This window comes from Belonocnema kinseyi, chromosome 4, assembly GCF_010883055.1.
Source record: "Belonocnema kinseyi isolate 2016_QV_RU_SX_M_011 chromosome 4, B_treatae_v1, whole genome shotgun sequence".
In the NCBI taxonomy this organism is placed as follows: Eukaryota; Metazoa; Arthropoda; class Insecta; order Hymenoptera; family Cynipidae; genus Belonocnema; species Belonocnema kinseyi.
In genome coordinates, this window is record NC_046660.1 from 20,218,676 (window position 1) to 20,241,027 (window position 22,352).

General features: G+C 27.6%; 1 protein-coding gene across 1 annotated transcript in view; it reads right to left on the bottom strand.

The window, feature by feature from the left end:
- The window catches only part of LOC117171670, a 105,833-nt gene that overhangs the window by 66,774 nt on the left and 16,707 nt on the right, over window positions 1–22,352 (bottom strand). Inside the window, exons 3-4 of the mRNA XM_033359181.1 lie at window positions 15,805–15,918; window positions 11,433–11,559 (exon numbers count right to left, since the gene is read on the bottom strand). Of these exons, the coding sequence (XP_033215072.1) occupies window positions 11,433–11,559; window positions 15,805–15,896 (219 nt within the window). The 5' untranslated portion in view covers window positions 15,897–15,918. The remainder of the gene's footprint in view (window positions 1–11,432; window positions 11,560–15,804; window positions 15,919–22,352) is intronic.

Below are 22,352 nucleotides of genomic sequence, written 5' to 3' on the forward strand. Positions count from 1 at the left end.
AAAAAATGAAAATTCAAGAATATTGAAAATTTTATTTTGAAAAATCGTTCGAAATCTAAAAAAAAACTTATATTTAAAATACTTTGAAAATGGCAGAAAATAGAAAAACGAATTCTCAATAGCTGAATTTTTAGCATTTGAACTTTCAGCAGTTAAATATTCAACAGCTCAACACTTTAAAAAAATGTTAATTGGAAAAAAGTTAAAATTGTTGAAAATTGAAAAAAAATTAGAAAATTAAATTTTCATTAATTCTTTGCAATCTTTGAGAACAAATTAAAATCTTTAAAATACTTACACGTATTTTAAAGTATTTAAATATCTTTTTAAATCACTGAAATATGTAGAAATCTCTGGATAATTGAAGAAAAATGAAATATCAATTCTGATCACTTGAATTTCCAGCTGTTCAACTTTCAGCAGTTACATTTTTTTATACTTTAATTTTCGACCTCAAAAACTAAACAATCGAAAATTGACGAAAGTTGAAAATTAAATTTTCATTAATTTTTTAGAATAAAAAAAGAATCTTTAAACGATGTTTACATTTGTTTAGTTTCTCCATATCCCTTTCAATCGTAAAGATTTATAGAAATCCCTGGAAAATTTAGGAAAATGAAAATTTTCTACATTTGAATTTCCAGCAGTTCAACTTTCAGCATTTGGATTTTAAACATTTAGATTTTTTATAGATAAAGCTTCTCCTAAAAGAACTAAAAAATTGAAGAAAATTAATTTTTCATCAATTATTTGCAATTTAAAAAAAAATTGAAATTTTCTTAATTCTCTGACATTTTTCGAGTGTCTACATATCCTTTTAAATCATCAAAATCCTTAGAAATCCCCGAGGAATTAAAGAATATTGAATGATAAATTTTGAACAATTGTATTTCCAGCAGTTGAATTTTCAACATTTGAATTTTTCTATAGTTGAGTTTGCTACTGTCGATACTAAAAAAAAGATTAAAAATTAAAGTAAATTTAAAATTAAATTCTCATGAATTTTTTTCAATTAAAAAAAACTTGAAATATTCAAAATACTTGGAAATTTTGTGAGTCTCTGTATATCCCTTTAAGTCGTTGAAATCCGTGAAAATTCCTGGAAAATTGAACAAAATTGAAATATCAATTTTGAACAATTACACTGCCAGCAGTTCAACTTTCAGCAGTTGAATGTTCAACATTTGAATTTTGTATCGTTAAATTTTATACGGTAGAAAATAAAAAAATATAAAATTAAAGAAAATTAAACTCTGAGAAAATTGGCAACTGAAGAAAATTAAAAATGGAATTTTTAACAATTCTTTGGAATCTTTTAAAAAACTTGAAATCTTTAAACTACTTATTTTTTTTTTATTTTCTGCATATACTTTAAAGTCAATCAAAACCATAGAAAAATCTCGGCACGTAGATCAAATCTTAATTGCTAAAAATTTAATTGTAGTAAATTGAATAAAATTAAAAATTAAATTCTCAACAATTCTTTCGAAAATTCTGTAACAAATTAATTTATTTAAAATAATTAAAAATTGGTTGAGTTCCTTTATATCCATCAAAATTTTTGAAATATGTAGAAATCTGTTGCCACATATGAAAATTGGATTCTAAAAAGTTGAGTTTTCAGAAAATAATTTTTTAGCAGTCCAATTTCTTACTGCTTAAATATGAAAAAAAATTGAGAATTGAATTTTGACAGTTGAAAATTTAATTTTCTTTTTTTCCATAATTTAAAAATATAAATTTTCAATAGTTTTTGTAACTTTGCAGAAAGCTTGAAATCTATTGAAATTTTTTGAGTTTCTAGATAACCCAATTAAATCGTGGAAATGCGTGGAAATCTCTTGGCAATGTTGCAATTTCAACCGTTGAAAATTAAAGAAAATTTGAGAAATTAAAGAGAATGCAAGTTTCAAAAGCTAAAAATAAAAATAAAATCGAAACTAAAGAAAAGTCCAGTGTTCAAAAACGAATAAAATTAAACACTAAATTTTTAATAATTTCTTGCAATATAAAAATTTAAAATCTTAAAAAAACTTTGAAATTGGTGGATTTTCTCCATATCCTTTGAAATCTTTGAAATTAGTAGAAATATCTTGAACTAAAATTTAATTTATTGCTTAGAATTCTTCAGAAATTTGTTTAAATCTCTTAAAATCAATGGAAATCTTTTCAGATCCTACAAAAATGACAAAATTAGGTAGGCATAATAAAAAAATGTTCTCTATGAAAATCAAATTCAGGATAAATATTTCGTTTTAAAAAACACGTGCATACCCTAATTTGAAAATATAAACACTTAACAAGTGTTTAGAAAAAATATAAACATTTTAAATAGCGAACTTTGTGTCGAAAACACGTGTTGAAAAATGTAAAAAATTTTTCATTAAAATTTTATAAATGTATATTTCAATATTTATTTATTCATTATGAATGAAAAAAAAATAGAAAAAATGTATCTAAAAATAAAATTTACGAATTTTTTAGATCTTATAACCAATATATTTAACGACGTTGGTCGTTATTAGACCAGATGTCGAGTGTCACATCCTGAACTTAACTTATTGTAACTTTGGAGAGAAGGACGAGTTTTTCCCATTTGGGGTGGGGCGTCACACCAGAAGGGAAACTTCCAGAAGCAATTTTCTGTATTGCATACGTCTACTTGGCATTATTTCAAAACTTAGAATTTTGTATTATTTTATATATTTTTTATCTGTCAGAATTTGGGTGGTTTGCTCACTGCGAGTGTGAAGCTCTCGAGTTCGTACTGGACCTCTACACTCGCTGTAAGCACACGCCTGTAAGGCCTTGTGTATCAAATAATATTTTTTGTTCTAAATTGTAATGGAAAATCTGAGATTGTCTACCTTTTGCAGACATCAAATATACATGGAGAGAATTTTGCTCACCAGGGAAAGCATTTTGGTAATTGATGTTGGGGATTTTGTTTACCGGCTTCGCTCACGATGGGCATTCGATCATTTTCGATGTCTGTAAACAGTGGCTAATTGAGGATTTTGCATACGAAGTAAAAATATTCGATACACGAGGACTTACGGGTTGTTGCTCACTGCGAGTGTGAAGGTCCAACACGAACTCGAGGGCGCAGCGAAGCCGAGCGGGTGAATGAGTGATGTGCCTTCACACTCGCTGTGAATAAACCGTCTATTTGCGTCTCGTATCAAAATATGCTATCATCCACGAATCTGAATAATATTTTTCTTTACAGACGCATCGAAAACCTTCACTTGATCATTGTTCACAGACATCGATAATAGATGATTCCAGATTGTGCGTGAAGGCAATGTGCAAGATTTCCAGCATCGCGTAGCAAAATTATTTCCCCGGTGAGCAAAATTTCGGCGAGCAAAATTTCCGTGAGCAAAATTCCTGTGAGCAAAATACCGGTAAGCAAATGCGAATTGTGAGTTTTTCATGCATGCGCATAGAAAAAAATTTTCATTTACATTCTCAGGAGAGATCATATTCGAAAAAAGGTGGAGTGTGGAGAAAAGGCTTTGTATTTACATTCTAGATTATATGCATGGATAATAAATAAAAGCGCTTATGCAATATGGACTACATGAGCGCACTGCATCAGAATTATGAATTATCCTCATCTGCCAGCAATAGAGTTTGACCCAATTACATAATCCTTCCATCTCGGAAGTGGTTTATAAACACGTTTTTTAACGAGCTGTAAAAATACCGTCTTTTTATGGTAAATGAAATAGAGAAAATGTTTAATTTATTATTCTCAGGGATGAAACAGACTACTTATTCAAATAAAACGACGTATTAAAACACAAATTTGACAAAATTTTAACCCAAAAAATGATAGAATAATTTGACTATTACATGAATTGGAATTATTAATAAATTCCACTGATTTTATTTAGATTAAAGTAAACCTAGAGCAATTTCATGTAAATGAGAAGAATTCGATTAAAATCATTAAAATTCGATGTGAATTGAAAAAGAATCATCTAAATTGAAAACCATACAAAAATTCAAAAGTATTCAAAAGAATAGAAATGACAAAGAATTCCTGGAGATCTTGAAAGACTTGAGGATGAATTAAAGAAGAAACAAAACTAATTCTAAACAATTAATTGAATTTAAGAGAATTGATTGAATTAAGAAGAATTCAAGAAAGTTAAAATGAATTCCGAAGAAATCAAAAGATTAAAAAGAATTATAAAGAATTCAGGGTGAATACCGAATGAATTCGAATTAATTCCAAAAAATATTTATAAATCACTTCAAATCTTCCCAATCCTAAGAGTTAATTATTAAAATTCTTGGTAATCTGATATCCTGATATGCTTGACATCTTTGAACTGCATGGAAATTTGGGAAATTCTTTATGAACTTTTGAACCTCTCGAAAATTATTTTTAACTTTCTAAAACAGACTCAAATCCTTTAAAAAATGTGAAATTTCTTTTAATTTGTCAAATCTATTGCAATCCTCGAAATCTTTTAAAATATCCTCAAATCTCTCAAATCTTTTCCCTGAATTTTTGCAAAGGAATGATTTAAAATCAATTACAATATAAAAAAATTATGTGAAAATCTATTGGATATGGTATTTCCTAAAATACTGGAGAACTTATTACAATAATTTGAGCGCTTTTAAAAAACCTTAAAATTATTGTAATGCTTGGAAATCTTCTGAAATTCCTTCAGAACTTTTTAAAACCCTTAAAAATTCCTTGGAATATTTGAAAATTCCAGAAAAATTTTGGAATCTTCTGAAATAACACAAATCGATAAGAATACTTCGAAATCCTTTTAAATCCCCTAAAATATTTCAAATCCTTTGAAAGCTTTTGAAATTTACTAAAAGTTTTTAAAGACATTGACAAGAATTTGGGATATTTTAAAATACCATAAAATCCTTTTGAATCCCTTGAAATCATTGAAACATATTAAAAATTCCCTGGAATCTTTAAAAATCCCTTGATATATTTCTAATCCTATGAAAGCTTTCAAAATTCCCTGAAACTTATTAAAGATATTGAAAATACTTTGGAATGTTTTAAAATACGATAAAGTCGTTTTGAATCGCTTGAAATCATTGAAACATATTAAAAATTCCCTGGAATCTTTGAAAATCCCATGAAATATTTAAAATTCTATAAAAGCTTTTAAAATCTCTGGAAACTTTTTAAAGACATTGAAAATATTTTGGAATATTTTAAAATACGATAAAATCCTTTTGAATCCCTTGAAATCATTGAAATATATTTAAAATTCCCTGGAATATTTTAAAATCCCTTAAAAATATTTCAAATGCTATGAAAGCTTTTAAAATCTTCGGAAACTTTTTAAAGACATTGAAAATACTTTGGAATATTTTAAAATACGATAAAATTCGTTTGAATCCCTTGAAATCATTGAAATATATTTAAAATTCCCTGGAATCTTTGAAAATCCCTTAAAAATTTTGCAAATAATATGAAAGATTTTAAAATCCCCGAAAACTTTTTAAAGATATTGAAATTATTTTGGAATATTTTAAAATACGATAAAATCGTTTTGAATTTCTTGAAATAATTGAAATATATTAAAAATTTCCTGGAATCTTTGCAAATCCCTTGAAATATTTTAAATCCTATGAAAGCTTTTAAAATCCCCGGAAACTTTTTATGGATATTGAGATTACTTTGGAATATTTTTAAATACCATAAAATCCTTTGGATTCCCTTGAAATTATTGAGATATATTAAAAATTCCCTGGAATCTTTGTGAAACCCTTAAAAGATTTCAAATCCTTCGAAAGATTTTGAAATCCCTGAAAACTTTATAAACGCATCGAAATATATTTGAAAATTTAAAAAATAACATTAAATACGTAGAATTCTTCGGCATCCCTTCAAATGATTGAAATCTATTAAAAATTACCAGGGATAATTTAAACCCCCCTAGTGTTTAAAATTCTTTGAAAGCTTATGAACTTCCCAGAAACTTTTTTAACCTTTGAAAAATTCTTTTGAATCTTTAAAGATACCAGGGAATCTCTCAAATTCTTTGGAATCCCTTAAAATTGTTAAAATGTAATACAATCAACTTGGAATCTTTGAAAATTCCTTTAAATATTATAAATTCTTTTTAAAAAGCTTTTGAAATCCCTAGAAACTTTCTAAGCATATGAAAATTCCTTGGAATTTCTAAAAATATAATAAAATTATTTGCAATCCCTTCAAACGCTTGAAATATATTCAAAAATACTTTGGAATCTTTTGAAATTCCTTAAAGTTTTCACAGCTCTTAAAAATTCCTTTGAATTTGTAAAACACCATACAAGCATTTATATTCTTTTAAAATTTTGAAGATCTATGAAACATAATTTAGAATCTTTTATAAAATTCATTAAAATAGTTTTAATACTTTGACCGCTTTTAGAATCCTTAAAAACTTTTTAAAGCTTTTGAAAATGTTTCGAAAAGTTGAAAAAGACCATAAAATCCTAAAAACCTTTTGGAATCCTTTGAAATTAAGGAAATCTATTAAAAATTACCTGGAATCTTTAAAAATCCCTTAAAATATTTCAAATCCTTTGAAAATCTTTAAAATAATTTGAAATTTTTAAGCACATTGAAAATACTTTGGAATATTTACAAATACAATGCAATTCTTTAGAATACCATCAAATGATTGAAATATACTATAAATTCCTTGGAATCTTTGAAAATTCCTTAAAATATTCTAAATTCTTTAAAAGATTTTGAAATCCCTATAAATTTTAATATTATATTGATTTTAAATGATATATATTATTAATTATAACATATATTAATACATAACAATAACAATATTTGGAATTATTGAAATCTATTTAAAACTACCAGGAATCTTTAAAAATCCCTAAAAATATTTCAAATCTCTTGAAATTATAGCAACTTACAGAAAATACTTTAAAATCTTTTAAAATTCCTAAAAATATTTAAAATCCTCTGAAAGTTTTATTATGCTATAAAACTTTCAAATCACATTGAAAATTCCGTGGAATATTTAAAATATCATAAAAACTTAAAAATTTGTTGGAATACCTTCAAATTATTGAAATCTTCTTAAAATGAACTGGAATCTTTAAAAATTCTTTTAAATATTCAAAATTCTTTAAAAGATTTTTGAAAGCCCTAAAAGGTTTTTAAAGCTTTTGAAAATTCCTTGGAATGTTTAAAAAAAACTATAAAATTCTGAAAATCCTTTAGATTTAGATAGAACCCTTTTAAATTTAAATGATTGAAATCTATAAACAATTCTCTGGACTCTTTTAAAATTTCTTAAATATTTAAAATCCTTCGAAAGCTTTGTTATGCTTTGAAACTTTTAAATGACATTGCAAATTCTTTGGAATGTTTAAAATAACAGAAACCCTTAAAATTGGTTAAAATACCTTCAGATTATTAAAAACTTTCAAAAATGAACTGGAATCTTTAAAAATCCCTTAAAATATTCCAACTTCTTTGACAGCTTTTGAAAAGCTTGGAAACCTTTTTAAAATTCTGAAAATTCCTTGAAATGTTTAAAAATATCATAAAGTACCTAAAATGATTTGGAATCTCTTGAAACTGTAGAAACTTACTGAAAATACTTTAAAATCTTTTAAAATGCCTAAAAATATTTGAAATCCTTTGAAAGCTTTTGTTATGTTTTGAAATTTTTAAAAGACATTGAAAATTGCTTGTAATTTTCAAAAATACAATAAAATACCGTAAATTCTTTGGAATCTCTTAAAATTGTAGAAAGCTTTTGCAATACTTTGAAACTGTTGCAAGATATTAGAAATTTCGCAGAACTTTTTAAAAATATGACAAAATCTCTAAAATTCCTTTAAAATCTCTTCATATTTCTAAAATCTGTGAACAATTCTCTTTTTGCTTTTGAAATGTCTTCAAACATTTTAAGAACCTTGAAAATTCCTTGGGATGTTCAAAAATACAATAAAATTCTTTGGAATCCCTTGATCTTATTCAAATATATTAAAAATACCTTGGAATCTTTAGAAATCCCTTAAAATATTAAAAATTTTTGGAAAGCCTTTGAAATCACTTGAAATTTTTTGAATCTACTAAAAATTCCCTGCAATATCTAAAAATACCATAAAATTCTTTGAAATCTCTTGAAATTACTAAAAACTTTTTAAAATTCCCTGGAATATCTGAAAATTCCCTAAATTATTTCAAAACTTTTAAAAAATCAGAAATAGGTAGATTATTAAAAAAAAAACGTATAGTATTTCAGTGATAGCAATATAAATACCTGAAAAGTAACTGAAAAGTAATTCGAGAAAATAAGCAACTGTTACAGCTTTCATTATTCTCGAGTTACTTAAAATTCTTTTTACAGAAACTCCCTGAAACTCGCAATTTTTCTTTATTTTTTGACTTTTCCTTTAACTTCTCGGATCAACAAAATTCCCTGACTTTCGCACAACTAATTTCTCATAAAAAAGTTTAATTAAATGTTGAAAAAAGGGAGTGCTTTATCAGTGAGTTGAAAGAAATTGCATAATGCTCTGGCTATTTGCACCTTTCTTTTCATTATCTCACTTCCCGACATCGTCGCAAAGACGGCCTTGTGTTACAGGATACCAATCGCATTTTGCAGTCGATTTTTCCTGTCTTTTATTTATTTAATTAGACGCTTAGCCATGAGTGGTCGCTTTCCCTGCAATTAGTAGACTCAGGCAGCTACATCACACGAGGGAACGTAACGAGCCGAATAGGCGGAAAAAGGACGAACATGAGATCGAGTGAATTACGTTTCTTATAGACATCTATTGCAACAAACTTGTTACCATCATTTTTCTTTTTCTTTTTGCACATATTTCCTTTGAAGAGAACCGATTGTCTCTTTTAATCGTTTCCGCATCTCGGAAATCACTTTTTCTTTTGTCCGATTCTAATTCCATTAATCTCTTACTCTTTCGTTCCAATAAATCACAATTTCACTCATGTTCTTCCACATCCCATTCCATGCCACTCACTCCCCTCTCATCAGTTACTATCAACATACTTCTCCTACCCTTTCACTCTTCCACCGTAACTTACCCCCTTCCCTCTTCCATGCCACTCCTCCAACTTCCCTTGCATCCCATTTTACTTCCTCCTCGCAATAACCTACTTAAGCGATTCCCATACTCCTCTCCTACCACCGATACCACATACTGTTTCTTTCACACATTCCAACCACCTTTTTCCACCTTTCCTATTTAGGCGTCCCTCATTTGTAACAAAGTTTTTACCATCATTATTCTCTTTTTTTACAGGTTTCTTTAAAGAGAACCGATTGTCTTTTTTAAACATTCTCACATCTCGGCCTTTTAGGACGTTGATTGAGCGGTTTAAATATCCCCTCTACTGGTCCTATCTCCTCTCTTCTTTCTACCCTATTTCTTCTTCTCTCCTCCTTTACACCCTTCACTCTTCAATCATATCTTATCCTATCCAATCATATCTCACTGTCCTTTACACTCCACTCCACTTCACTCTTACGAAACTCTTCTTTACTACTATTTACATACTTTCTAGTCCCTTCTCTCCTTCATCACTCTCACTCCTTCCATCACCGCCCTTACTTCCCTCTAGTTTATTTCCCCAAATATCCTTCATAAACCTATTCGAATTCTCTCTCTACCTCTAACCTACTTTCCAACCCTTCTCAGCTTATGCTTACTCCTCCCCTATTTAGGTCCTCACTTGTAACAAACTTGTTACCTTATTCTTCTTTTTTAAAATATATTATTCGAGGAGCACCGAATGTCTCTTTTAATCAATACAGAATCTCTACCTATTAGGACATTGATTAAGGCGTTAAAATACAACCTCTTTTCTTGTAACTCTCTTCCCTCTTCAGTTATCCCTCTCCTCTCTCTTCTCTTCAATCATATCCTATCCTATCCTATAGTATCATATTATACTTTACCCTCCACTCTTCTAACACGGCCCTCACCTCAATGACAATCTACATACTTCCTCTCCACTTCCCTCCCTAACCACTCATACTCCTCTTATCACTTCCCTTACTTCCCTTTATTTTCCTCCAGAACTATCCTTCATAAGCACAATCATACTCCCTCCCTACTACCCTAAAAACATACTTTTACTTACCTACTCTTCCCAACCCTTTGCTTACTCCTTTTCTCTTTATGTTACTCTCACTTTTAACAAACTTGTTTTCATCATTTTTTTTTGTGCTTTTACATATTTGGAATATTTCTAATGAAGATAACTTACTTTTCCTTTTTCATTTCTCTGAGAAGCTTTTCATGATATCTAAATCCAAACAACAATGGAACCAAATGCTTCAAATAGGCATGTGTTTGCAAAAAAGGGTTTGATAACCTATTAAGCTGTTAATTAAGTCCGCTTGCTTCCTGTAGCTCTCCCATCTCTTCAAATCTATCCTATCGGATCATGTCTTATTATACTCTTCACCCCACCACACTCGACCCTCATTGCCCCCCCCTTAATTTCTATAAACATGCTTCCCTTCCCCTCTCAACATTTCCCTTCACTTCTTTTCATGCTCCTTACTATAACTTCTATTAATTCCCCTTATCCTGAGATTTACTATTCCACCCACCCTACCCCCAGCCACATCTCTCCTATTTAGACTCCCCAAACTTGTAATAAACTTGTTACTATCGATGCACATTAAAGTATGGGAAATTAGTGGAGGGAAGAGTGATGGGAGAAGAGGGGCGGGAAAGTAGATAAAATTAGAGAAAATGAGAGGAGATAAAGTAGAGGAGGCAAGAGGAAATAAGGAGAGGGGTTAAATAGTAATGAGGGGAGGGGTCTAATGGTAATAAGGGGAGGGATAGTAGGGAAAATAAGGAAAATCAGGGGGTTGAAGTACATGAAGTAGCGGAAATGCGGGAAGTGGAGGAATTCAGTGAAGGAAAATAAGAAGTGAAAGTCAGGGAAGTGAGTGAAAGTGAGGAGAGTGTGGAAAATGAATAAAAATAATAATAAGTAAGGGTTGAGATGAGAGGGCGAGGGAAGGATAGTAGGGAAAGGAAAGTGTTATCTGGGTAAGCGTGGAGATGGGTAGTGAAAAAGGAAAATTTTTGTGAAAAGAGGGCGTAGGAAGAAGTGCGGGAAGGGTAATTGTACTTTTTGATATTTAGAACTGCTTTTTTTTAATAGTTCCAAAAATGTGAATTTTTTGAGACATATTTATTTCTCATTTATTCTAGGTTGTTTCAAATATTTTTTTTTTAATTTACAATTGCATCAGTTCATTTTGGAGCAGAGAAAATGTCGAAAAAATGTTTTGCAACCAATAATAAAACTTTTTTTAGGTCACGCATAACATTTGTAATAAAAAAATGCCTTTGGAATCCGAAAATAACATAAAAATGTCCACTCGTCTTCGCTGATAGATTTTTTGCATACTTAATTAGGTAATTTAACTTACTTTTGTCCTGTATCGTGGGTGCATTTCTTTTCTGGTTTTTGGACACCTTGGTGGGATTTGAAAACACCAGGTGAATGTGTGGACCTCTACAGGTTGCATGAAAATTTCCTGTGACGTCTCCGTGTAACTGTAAATTAATTCATCATAAAAATAATTACCTAATTATGCCCCCACCTTATATTACGTAATTTTTGAAGATTGAATTTTTCTTTGTGAATTTATTTAGGGATTCTCCAAAAACTACGTGAATTACGTTGAATTGAACCAAAAAGACGAATTGTCAATTTAAAAAAAAATTATTTTCATTAAGGGTTGAAATTTCAACTACGGAAGATTTTTCAGTCAACAATTAAAAAAAAAATTATCTAAAATGTTGAATTTTCAAGCCGAAAAGACGAGATTTTTAAAAAATAGTTGAACTATTAACGAAACACTTGCATTTTAAACCAAAAAGACGAATTTTGCATCAAATAAAACTTTAATCGAATAGTTGAATTTTTCAAGAATAAAATTAATTTCCTACTAACAAAGACAAATTCTCAACAACTTGCATGCGTCTTCAACAAAATAGTTGAATTTTCAAACAAAACGTAGATTAGTTGAAAATCAATCGAATATTCAAATTTTTATAATAAAAACTTACTTTTCGAAAACAACAACAAAACAATATTTTTCTATAAAACAGTCAAATGTTTCACCCAATGGTTGAATTTTTTACTAAATTATTTAATTTTCCATTCGCCCAGCTAAGTTTTCTACAAAACAGTTAAATTTATAACCCAAAAATGTAAATTTTCAACAACAAAGTTAATTTTCAGTGAAGTAATTGAATTCTTAAGGAAATTATGAAATTTTCATTTAGAAAAATTAATTTTTTAATAAAGTAGCTGATTTCTTTTAAATCAGAACAAATTAACTTTCAACCAAACATTCCAATTTTCTACTAAAAAGACGGATTTTTGACTAAATGTATCAATTTCCAACCAAATAAAGATTCACCCAAAGGAGATACATTTCTGACCAAAAATGGACCAGTCAAAATTCCAGTTGAAGAAATTAATTTTTAAATAAAAATACCAATTTTTAATGAAAATATATAATATTTGATATTCCAACAACAACAAATTTTAATTTAATACAAAAAATACGAATTTTCAATAAAGTGTAAAAATTGTGAACTAAAAAGTTGAAGTTTCAACAAAATATTGGAATTTCCTACTAGAAAAATTAATTTCCAACCAAATAGTTTAATTTTTAAAAAACAAGTATTGACCTTCAACCAAGAGCAGAGTTGAATCTTTAATACAAAACTGACAAAAAATTTAATTTTCAACCGAATAATTTAATTTTCAACCAAAGAGATTAATTTCTAATTAAAATGCTGAATCTTCTACAGAAAAAAATTAATTTTTGAAAAATCAATTTTTTTTAAATCAGTCAATTTGCACCCAGAATTCAAATCCGCTAATCAAAAAGACGATTTTTTTAAACAAAAAATGATTTTTCAGTCAAGACAGAAAAAAATTTCATCCAAATTGTTCTACGTTTTTCACCAAGAAAGGATATTTTCAACCAGATACTTGTGGTTTAAATAAAAAAAAAATTTGAAAAGAGAAATTAGTTTTTTACAAATAAATTTGAAATTGCGGTCAGAAAAAATCAATTTTTGACCAAAAATTAGAGAACTATATTTTAATTTAAAAAAACCGAATTTGAGACAAAACAACAATTATTTGTAGAAAAATAGGTAAATTTTCCGCTAAAGAAATAAACCTTAAAAAATATATGTTTTTAACAAAGTTCAACTTTTACTCAAGTAGTTTAATTTAAGGTTGAAATTATCAATCTCCAACGGAAATACTTAAATTTTGAGATAAGAAAATTTAATTAAAAATTTGGAAAACTAATCGTCAACAAACTAGTTAATTTTTTTTCAAAAAGTTGCATGTTCAACAAAATAATTAAATTTCCAAACAAATATAGTTAATATTCTTTAACCTATAAAAATAAATTCAAGAAAAAATGTAATAGTTGCTATTTCAACCAAAAAATATAGCATTCATACCAAAACATACGAATTTGAAACTAAAAAGATTAATTTCGTACACAAAAAAAAAAAGAATTTTCAACAAAGTACATAAAATTTTTAATAAATAGTTGATCTTTCAACTATATGAATAATACAAATTTTTTAAGGTAAGTTGAATCTTCAGTAAAAAAAATCAATTTAAACAACAACAAGAAACGAAATTTCCGATAAATATCCAATTAAAATTATAAATTTTCAAACTAAAGGAATGCATTTTTTAACAAATAAAGATTTTACAGTCAAAGGAAAAGGTTTGTCCAAATGGTTAAACTTTTAAGCAGAGATACAAACTTTTTGTAAAACAGTTAAATTTTCAACTCGAAAGCATGAATTTGTAACAAGAGAGTTATATTTTAATCAAAGAGTTGCATTTTTAACAAGAAAGAGGAAATTTTAAACCACAAATAAAAAAGTTACCTTTGACAAAAAATATGAATTTTTAACCAAGTAGTTCAACTTTTATTCCAGCAGTTTACTTTTCATTTAAAATTATGAATCTTTAAATAAAATAGTTAAATTTTGAGTTGAGAAAATTAATTTTCAAAAATTAATTTTTAACAAAACATTTCAATTTTCTAGCAAATAGGGCTTTGTAGCCCATTAGTACGTTAATTCATCATTTTCTTTTAATCTGTAAAAAAATGTGAAAAAATATGAATAGAAAAAAGATTATAAACAAAATATAAAAAAATTTTTTTAATTATACTTTTTGAAATTATTTTCCCTAAAATATATTCCCAACCCCTCACTTTCCCTCATTGGAAAAAGTACGACGGACGGGCCAAAAGATTAAACAAACAGTTGTATTTTTCAATTATAAATTTTCAAGTAGATAAGTTAAATTTTCAGTTCATAAAATTAATTTTTCAATAATATAAAAAAAGTTTTGAAGAAAATTGTTTAATTTTCAGTCACAGAGATGATCATTCAAACAGAACAAATTTTTTTTAACAAAGTGGTTCTACTCTCACACAAGTAGTTAAATTGTTAATTTGAAAAAATTAGTTTTTAGCAAAAATGAAACAGAAGATCAGATTTGAAAAATATTAATTAAATTATTCTTGAATTGAAAAAAATTGGGAATGAATAAAAAATTTTGAAATATTTTCGATAGTATCTTCATGCTTTTCAACGTGATAAAATGAATAATTTATTCTTAAAAAGGTGTTTTTTTCTTTTAACTAAAGAAAAAATTAGAAATCAAATGAAAACCACCAAAAAAAAGTTTTTCGATGTAAGAAAGAAGTAATGCACTTTTTCAAATTTTTCCAGGTAAAAAATAATTAAATGATTTTTTCAGGGTTTTTCAAGTAATAAATAATTGAACAACTTTTCCCGGGTTTTCAAAATAAAAAATAATTTAAGGATTTTTTCAGTTTTTCAAGGATTTCCATGACGCTAGACACCCTGAATCAATATTTGGAGACACTTTTGTCACCAGAGTCTCATTTACTAGAATGTGACATAATATCAGTCTCAGTGGCCACTTGAATAATTGACACTGATTATTCAACGAATAAAATGACCATTTCAGAGGGAGTCTGTTAGTACATGAGTAACGCTGGTTCTAATTATAGATTCCTACATTACCGGCATCGAGAATATTCTATAGCTATTTCTCGAAAATTTCTAGAAAATTCTCATCACGAATTCCTACCTTATCGACATTGATATAAGAAGGGTACCAGACCTACTCTACTCTACCGTCATCAAACACATTCTACAATTGGAGTAATAGAATAATATTGTCAGCTGTGGAATATTCTTGATGTCAGTAAAGTATTGTAAGTACAGTACCCTTCTTGAATCAATGTCGTTAAAGTAAAAATTCTTGATGACGTCATTAAGAATATTCTAGAAACTTAGCATGGACACGAACCACTACAACTATAGAATCTTCTCGATGTCAGTAAGGTAGGAATCTCTAATTAATACTGGTCTTACTTAACTACACTTCATTCTAAGACCCCGAAAACCCGTAGAAATGAGATTTTACGAAATTGTGCTCAGTTTTCGAAATTTTTTATTTTTATATTTTATTGTTATATTGAGTTAAAAATATAGAATTTTATGTATAAAGGGGGGGGGGGGTCCCGCAAATATTAATGAATCCCAACAATTGGGGGAGGGGTTAAAAATGTCAAAAATCATCCTTACGTAATTAATGGACGTTCCCTTACTGAAAAATTAATCTCAAATAAGGATTGAGTGCTTATTTAGAAATTAAAAGCGGCAATGGGGACTCGTCAAGATAAAGTTCTTAATACAAATTTATCGACTCACTTTTCCACTCTTTGGCACACATAATCACCAGTCAGCGCCCGCGACAACCGTAGCATTACGAGCACGAGAAAGTGCGATATCCTGAAGAGCATATTGATGTAAATAAGGCAGAACCTGTAAAAAAATTTAATATTAATTAAGTCCAGACTACTTTTCCGGAATGCAATACATGAATTACCAATCTGCGGAAATATTTCTTGTAATAAAGATAAGCAATTAACGGACTTTTACTTTCGCCTATATTAAAAAAGATAATTATTAATATTCAACTTTTAATATTCACACTGTGAAGTAAGCTGACGAAAGCAGCTCGGATCTCATATACAGAGAACCGTGATAAGACAAAAGGCAAGAGAGCGCATGCGAGAGCCGAGCTGCGCTTATCAGCTAACTTCATTGTGGCTAATTCTTAAGAAAAAGTATTTTAAAACGCAAGTGTTCCTTTCTGATAAATAATAAATATTTTTCTTAACTTTAGGACATTGCAAAATAATTTTTAAGCAAAGATATTCAAGCAAACGGTTGACATATTGAATAGTACATCAGATTTTATTTATTGATAAAAGCCTTTTATATGATTTTTGGAAAAAAATTTAGAAAATAAGTAATCGAAGACTTGAGAATACGTGCTCTTAGAATTTTTCCAACAGTCACAAAAAACTGAAGATGCGCAATGAACGTATTTCGTATCACTGCGCACGAGCGCGGTTAACTCGAGCGTTTATTCCGTTGTTTACTCAGTGCTATGCTTATGATTTTATTTTCTTGAAAGTTTTTTGTTCAGTGGGAAATTTTCTTTGATCGAAAAATGATGAGATCATTTTGAAAGCCTTAAACATGGCTTTGGTTTCGTTTGAAATTGTGGATTTCAAGCGTTTCTAATTTTAAATATTATTTAACTGTAAAGACTAATTGTTGGATCGGGAAAAACTTCGAAATGCTTTTCGAAATCCTTTTCTGAAAAATATTTAAATTTAATCAATTAAATTTAAAATAAGTTAAGATTCAAATTTCACTTTAACTTCAATAATTGTAATAATTTTTACGATATATTAAGAAAACTTTGTACAGAAAAATTGTCCATATCGGGAAGGTGAAGGTTTTTTGTTTAAACCATTTTTTTATAAGACGCATACTTTTTGTTTTAATCGTGAAAAATATTTTTTTAAATGAGAAATTCAATTTTCTGGTAAAATTGTGCATGACACGAAGAAACTGAATGAAGCAAAATTTTCACAACGAAATATATCTTCCAATTTTTTGTTAACTATTTTTTTATGGGATGCGTATTTTTTGTTTTAACCGTCAAAAATCACATTGAAAATTTTAAAGAATTAAATTTTTTGAAAACCAATACAGGAAATGAAAAAAATGAGTAGAGAAAATTTGTTCACCCAAAAGAGATCAAAAAATTCGTTGTACTTCATTTTTTAATTGGTTATGTAGTTTTTAACTTAATCGTAAAATAACAGTTGAAAAAAATTAAAATTTGTTGACTAAACTGCAAAAGAGGCGAAAAAAATGAATAGATCCAACTTTTTCACCAAAAAATGATTAAAAGCATTGTTATAAATAATTTAGTTCTTTTTTTTAATTTTGAAAAATTATATTACAAATAAACAAATTAAATTTTTGGAAAAAGACGCAAAGTACAAGAAAATGTTTATTAATAACATTGTTTTTAAATTAGATCATACATTTCCTTTTGAATTTTATTTCTCACGAGACACGTGATTAGAATTTGTTCGTTAAGCCGAATGAGCTTTAACGAAAGAGAATTCACAATCATTAGCGATTGCGATTGCTTGAATAAAAATTATAAAAAATAAAGATTATTTAATAACAATAATTTCAAAATTAACTTTTTTTTCGAAGAGAAATACGTTTTTGAATTTTCAATGACTGTCGTACAATTTTTCGAACTCTGTCTTTGGGATTATTAACATTTTTAAAACAGTTTTTTTTATAACTTTTTAAAAAATTCAGTTAAAATGTTACATGACGATTCCTCATTTTCTTGAATGCGGAAATTTATCAATTTTAATTTACTTTCTCTCACATTTAATATTATGATAACAAGTTTTTATTATTAAATTATTGTTCTATTTTGCAACTCTTTGACACACTTTTTGATACAAAAGTGACACCTTCGGATTTAGCGTGTCTGATAAAAAATTTCATATTCTTGGAACACGAGTTTAACGGATCGGATTTTATTGCCGTGATTGATGGGTGTCGGATGTTACTGCTGTTTATTCAGGCCATAAAAATTGAACATTCTGGGATCGAATTTATTCCCCTCTTTAGAAGTTTACTGGAATATTCTCTTGCCAAAAACCAGTTTAAAAGTTCCAAGGGAAGTGGAATCATGAATCATTCAGATTTCTTTTATTCATAAAGCTCGAAAGCTTTCAACGCGACTTTCTTTCGCATTACGAGCCCCTTTTTACTCAGGGCTTTTATAGGTTTTACTAAACAGGGTGGCCGTAGGTCAGGGAAAATCTAAAAATGCGGCAATTTTATTGGTCATGGAAAATCAGGGAAACGTCAGGGTTATTGGAAAAAATATTGCAAAAGTCATGGAATTTTTATAAGAGGTAATTTAAAAACTTAATTTGAAGTTGAAAATTCAACTGTTTTGTAGAAAATTTATGTTTTTGTTTAAAATTTATTTTTTTTTTTCGTAGGAAATTAATCTTCCAGGTGGAAAATGTTGTTGAGAATTTGAAGATTTTTTTGAGAATTCGTGTTTTTGTTTCAAAATAAACTTTTTCTAACTGAAAATTGTACTATTCCATTATTTATTAAAAATATATCTTTTTTGATAACAAATTTAACTATTTGGTTAATAATAATTGTGGTATGTTGAAAATTTATCTTTTTGTTGAAAATTTTATCTATTTGAATAAAAATGTATTTTTACGGATTTTTTATTTAAAAATCAATTTTTTTTGTAGCAGATCCTTCAATATAATTAAAAACTTACGAGTTGTTTATCAGAACAATAATTTAACCCTTTCCAGCATACATTTTTCAGGGAAACGAGTTTTCATGAAAATTGGTACATAGGGGTTTTTGGGGTCGCTGATTACGATTCTGAACTCAGATTTTGAAAATTCAAGATGGCGTATCCAATATGGCGGCTAACGTTTGGCATATTTTTTTCCTGAAAATTGGTATACGGGAGTTTTTGGGATCACTGATCAAGAATCTGAAGTCAGATTTAGAACATTCAAAATGGTGGATCCAATATGGCGACTTAAATTTGTAATATTTTTGGATTTTTTTAAAATAATTGGTATACAGGGGTTTTTTGGAGTTGCTAATCATGAATCCGAACTCAGACTTTGAAAATTCAAAATGGCGGATCCAATATGGCGGGCAAATTTTGGATTTTTTTTTAAATTGGTGTTCAGGGGTTTTTGGTATCTCTGATCACGAATATGAACTTATATTTTGAATATTCAAAATGGCGGGCCAAAATTCCAAATATTTCTCAATTGTTTTTTGAAAGTTGTCACAGGCAGGGGGTCGCTGATCTTGAATCTGTATTCAAAATGACAAATATTTAGAATATTGAGGTTTGAAAAAAACATACACCTACTCACGTAAAACATGGATTAGTACCAATTTTATGAATTTTCAAAATCTAAATTCAAATTCGTGATCAGTGACTCCAAAAATCCTTGTATACTAATTTTTTTTTAAATCCAGAAAACTTTATTATTTTGACCGCCATATTGGATGCCTCATTTTGGATTTTCAAAGTCTTATTTCATATTCGTGATCCGCGACCCCAAAAACCTCTATATACCAATTTTCAGGAAAAAATCCAAAAATATTTCAAGTTTCGGGCGCCATCTTTGATCCACCATTTTAGATTTCCAAAATCTGAGTTCATTTTCGTGATCACTGACCCCAAAAACCCCTGTTTACCAATTTTCAGATAAAATCCAAAAATATTCCCAATTTCGGCAGCCATATTGGATCCGCCATTTTGAATATTCAAAACCTGAGTCCAGATTCGTATTCAGCGACCCCAAAAACCCTTAAGTACCCATTTTCATGAGAATATAATGGACAGTTCTTTCAATGATGAATTTTTTCAACAAAAAAGGCTTTTTTCATCTTTGTTTATAAGTATTAACAAATTATTTAAAAAATTTAGACCCCTCGCACTAAAATTTCAATTTTCTATCATCCTGCGAGCATGAAATTAAAAAAAACTGTGTAAAATCCAATAAAAACTACTCTGAATTCGCAAAAAATGATATGAAAAAAGGTGGGAATACCATGCCGCAAAGGGTTAATTAAAATGCAATGAAATTATTTTGATAAAAAATAAATTCCTGGAGTATTAGCGTTATTTTGTTAATAAGGGTAGTTAATTGATTAATTTCTTATGCTAAATTCAGCTTACTACTAGCAAAATCAATTTTGAAGAAACGAGAAAAAATCTGCCTTGTTCTGGATTATTAGTGGAGTTCCTGGTTCGAATTCAGGTCGAGGCAGATTTTTTCTCGTTCCTCCAAAAATTATTTGACCATTAATCGGCGAAATTTAAGATCAGAAATTATTTAATTAAACTACTCGGTTAAAAACTAAACCATTATGTTGAAAATTTGATGTTTAATTTTTAATATTTTTTAGTGTTACTTGTCGTATTTTTCGTGAGGAATTCATTTTTTTTTCAAAAATTAAATTTTTTTTTGTCTAAGTCCGAATACTTTTAAGAGGATACATATTGTATGTAGGAAATTTCAGTATTCCAGCAAATTCACGATTTGGTTAAAAATTATTTTTTTTATTACAAATAATTCATCCTTTTGAATCGAAAATACATTTTTTTTTACAAATTAACAAGAACAAAATTCTGGTCTGTGAATATCTCAGGGAAAAATGAAAAATTGATCAGGGAAAAGTTAGAGAATTTTATTCATTTTTTAGTGTTTAATTAATTTTCTTTGTATTGCAATTTATTCTTTTAAATTACTTGCTCCTAACGATTTAATTTTTATTAAAAATTTCTATTATTTGGTTATAAAAAATTCGCCTTTTTTATTAAAACCGGCTGCCTTTTATTTAAAATTAATTATCGAAATTATCGCAAATTATCGCATCGAAATTATCGCATTTCCATTTTTTTCTAAAAATTGATTTTTTATGTTAAAAAATTTATTTAAGCAATTTGCATGAATGATTTGTTTTCTTTTTTGAAAATTTGCATTGTTTTGTTTGAAAATTCCACTTTTGGGTTAAAATTTGAATTGATTTCACAAAAATTCATTTTTTTATTAAAGATTTATATTTATTTAACATTGTTATAAAAAATTAGTACCTTTAAATCCAAAATTCATTTCTTTTAGGAAAAATCGAATTTTTTGTGTAAAAATTCTTCTATTTTGTTGCAAATGTATCTTTGCAAATTTGAAATTGCAGTATTTCATTAATAATTCAACTATTGTTTTAAAAATTTAATTATTTTTTTAAAAAGTAATTTTTGTATGAAAAGCCTAACTGTTTTCATGTAAATTTGTCATTTTCGAAGTATTTGGTTCAAAATTTAACTATTTTCTGAAAGTTCAATTGTTTTTTTAAAAAATTGTCTTGCCGGACAGAAAATTTTTCCATTTAAAATGAAAATTCATTTTTGTAGGTTTAAAATTCAACTATTTTGTTAAAATGTAACTATTTCGCTAAAAAGTCATTTTTTTGATCAAATATTCACTGTTTTAATGAAAATTGGTCCCTTTGTTTTGAAAATTAATTTTTTTAATGAAAAATTTAACTTTATTTCAAATTTGTGCTATTTTGTTAAAAATTTATCTGTGTAAATTGAAAATTGCATTATTTAATTAATCATTCAACTTGTTTTAAAGTATATTTATTTTCTTAACAAATTTTTTTTTAAATAGAAAATTCAACAATTTTCATTAAAATTTGTCACTTTAGATTAATAATTCAATTTGGTTAAAAAGTTAACCATTTTTCAGAAATTTCAAGTGTTTTGTTAAAAAATTGTCTTTCCTGATAGACCACTTGTCCTTTTAAAATAAATATTCATTTTTGTAGGTTTAAAATTGAACTATTTTGTTAAAATGTAACTATTTTGTTAAAATATAGGATTTTGTTAAAGTCACTTTTTGGTCGAAAATTGAACTGTTTTAATGAAAATTGGTTCCTTTGGTTTGAAAATTCATTTCATTCATGAAAAATTGATTTTTTTGTTTCAAAATTGTAACATTTTGTAAAAAATATCTTGGTAGGTAGAAAATTTAATTATTTGTTTAAAAATTTAACTATTTTTAGGAAGTTCAAGTGTTTTGTTAAAAAATTGTCTTTCCTGACAGGACATTTGTCCTTTTAAAATTAAAATTAATTTTTGTAGGTTTAAAATTCAACTATTTTGTTAAAATGTAACTATTCTGCTAAAAATTCATTTTTTGGTCGAAAATTGAACTGTTTTAATGAAAATTGGTTCCTTTAGTTTAAAAATTAATTTGTTTCATGAAAAATTGAATTTTTTGTTTCGAAATTGTATAATTTTG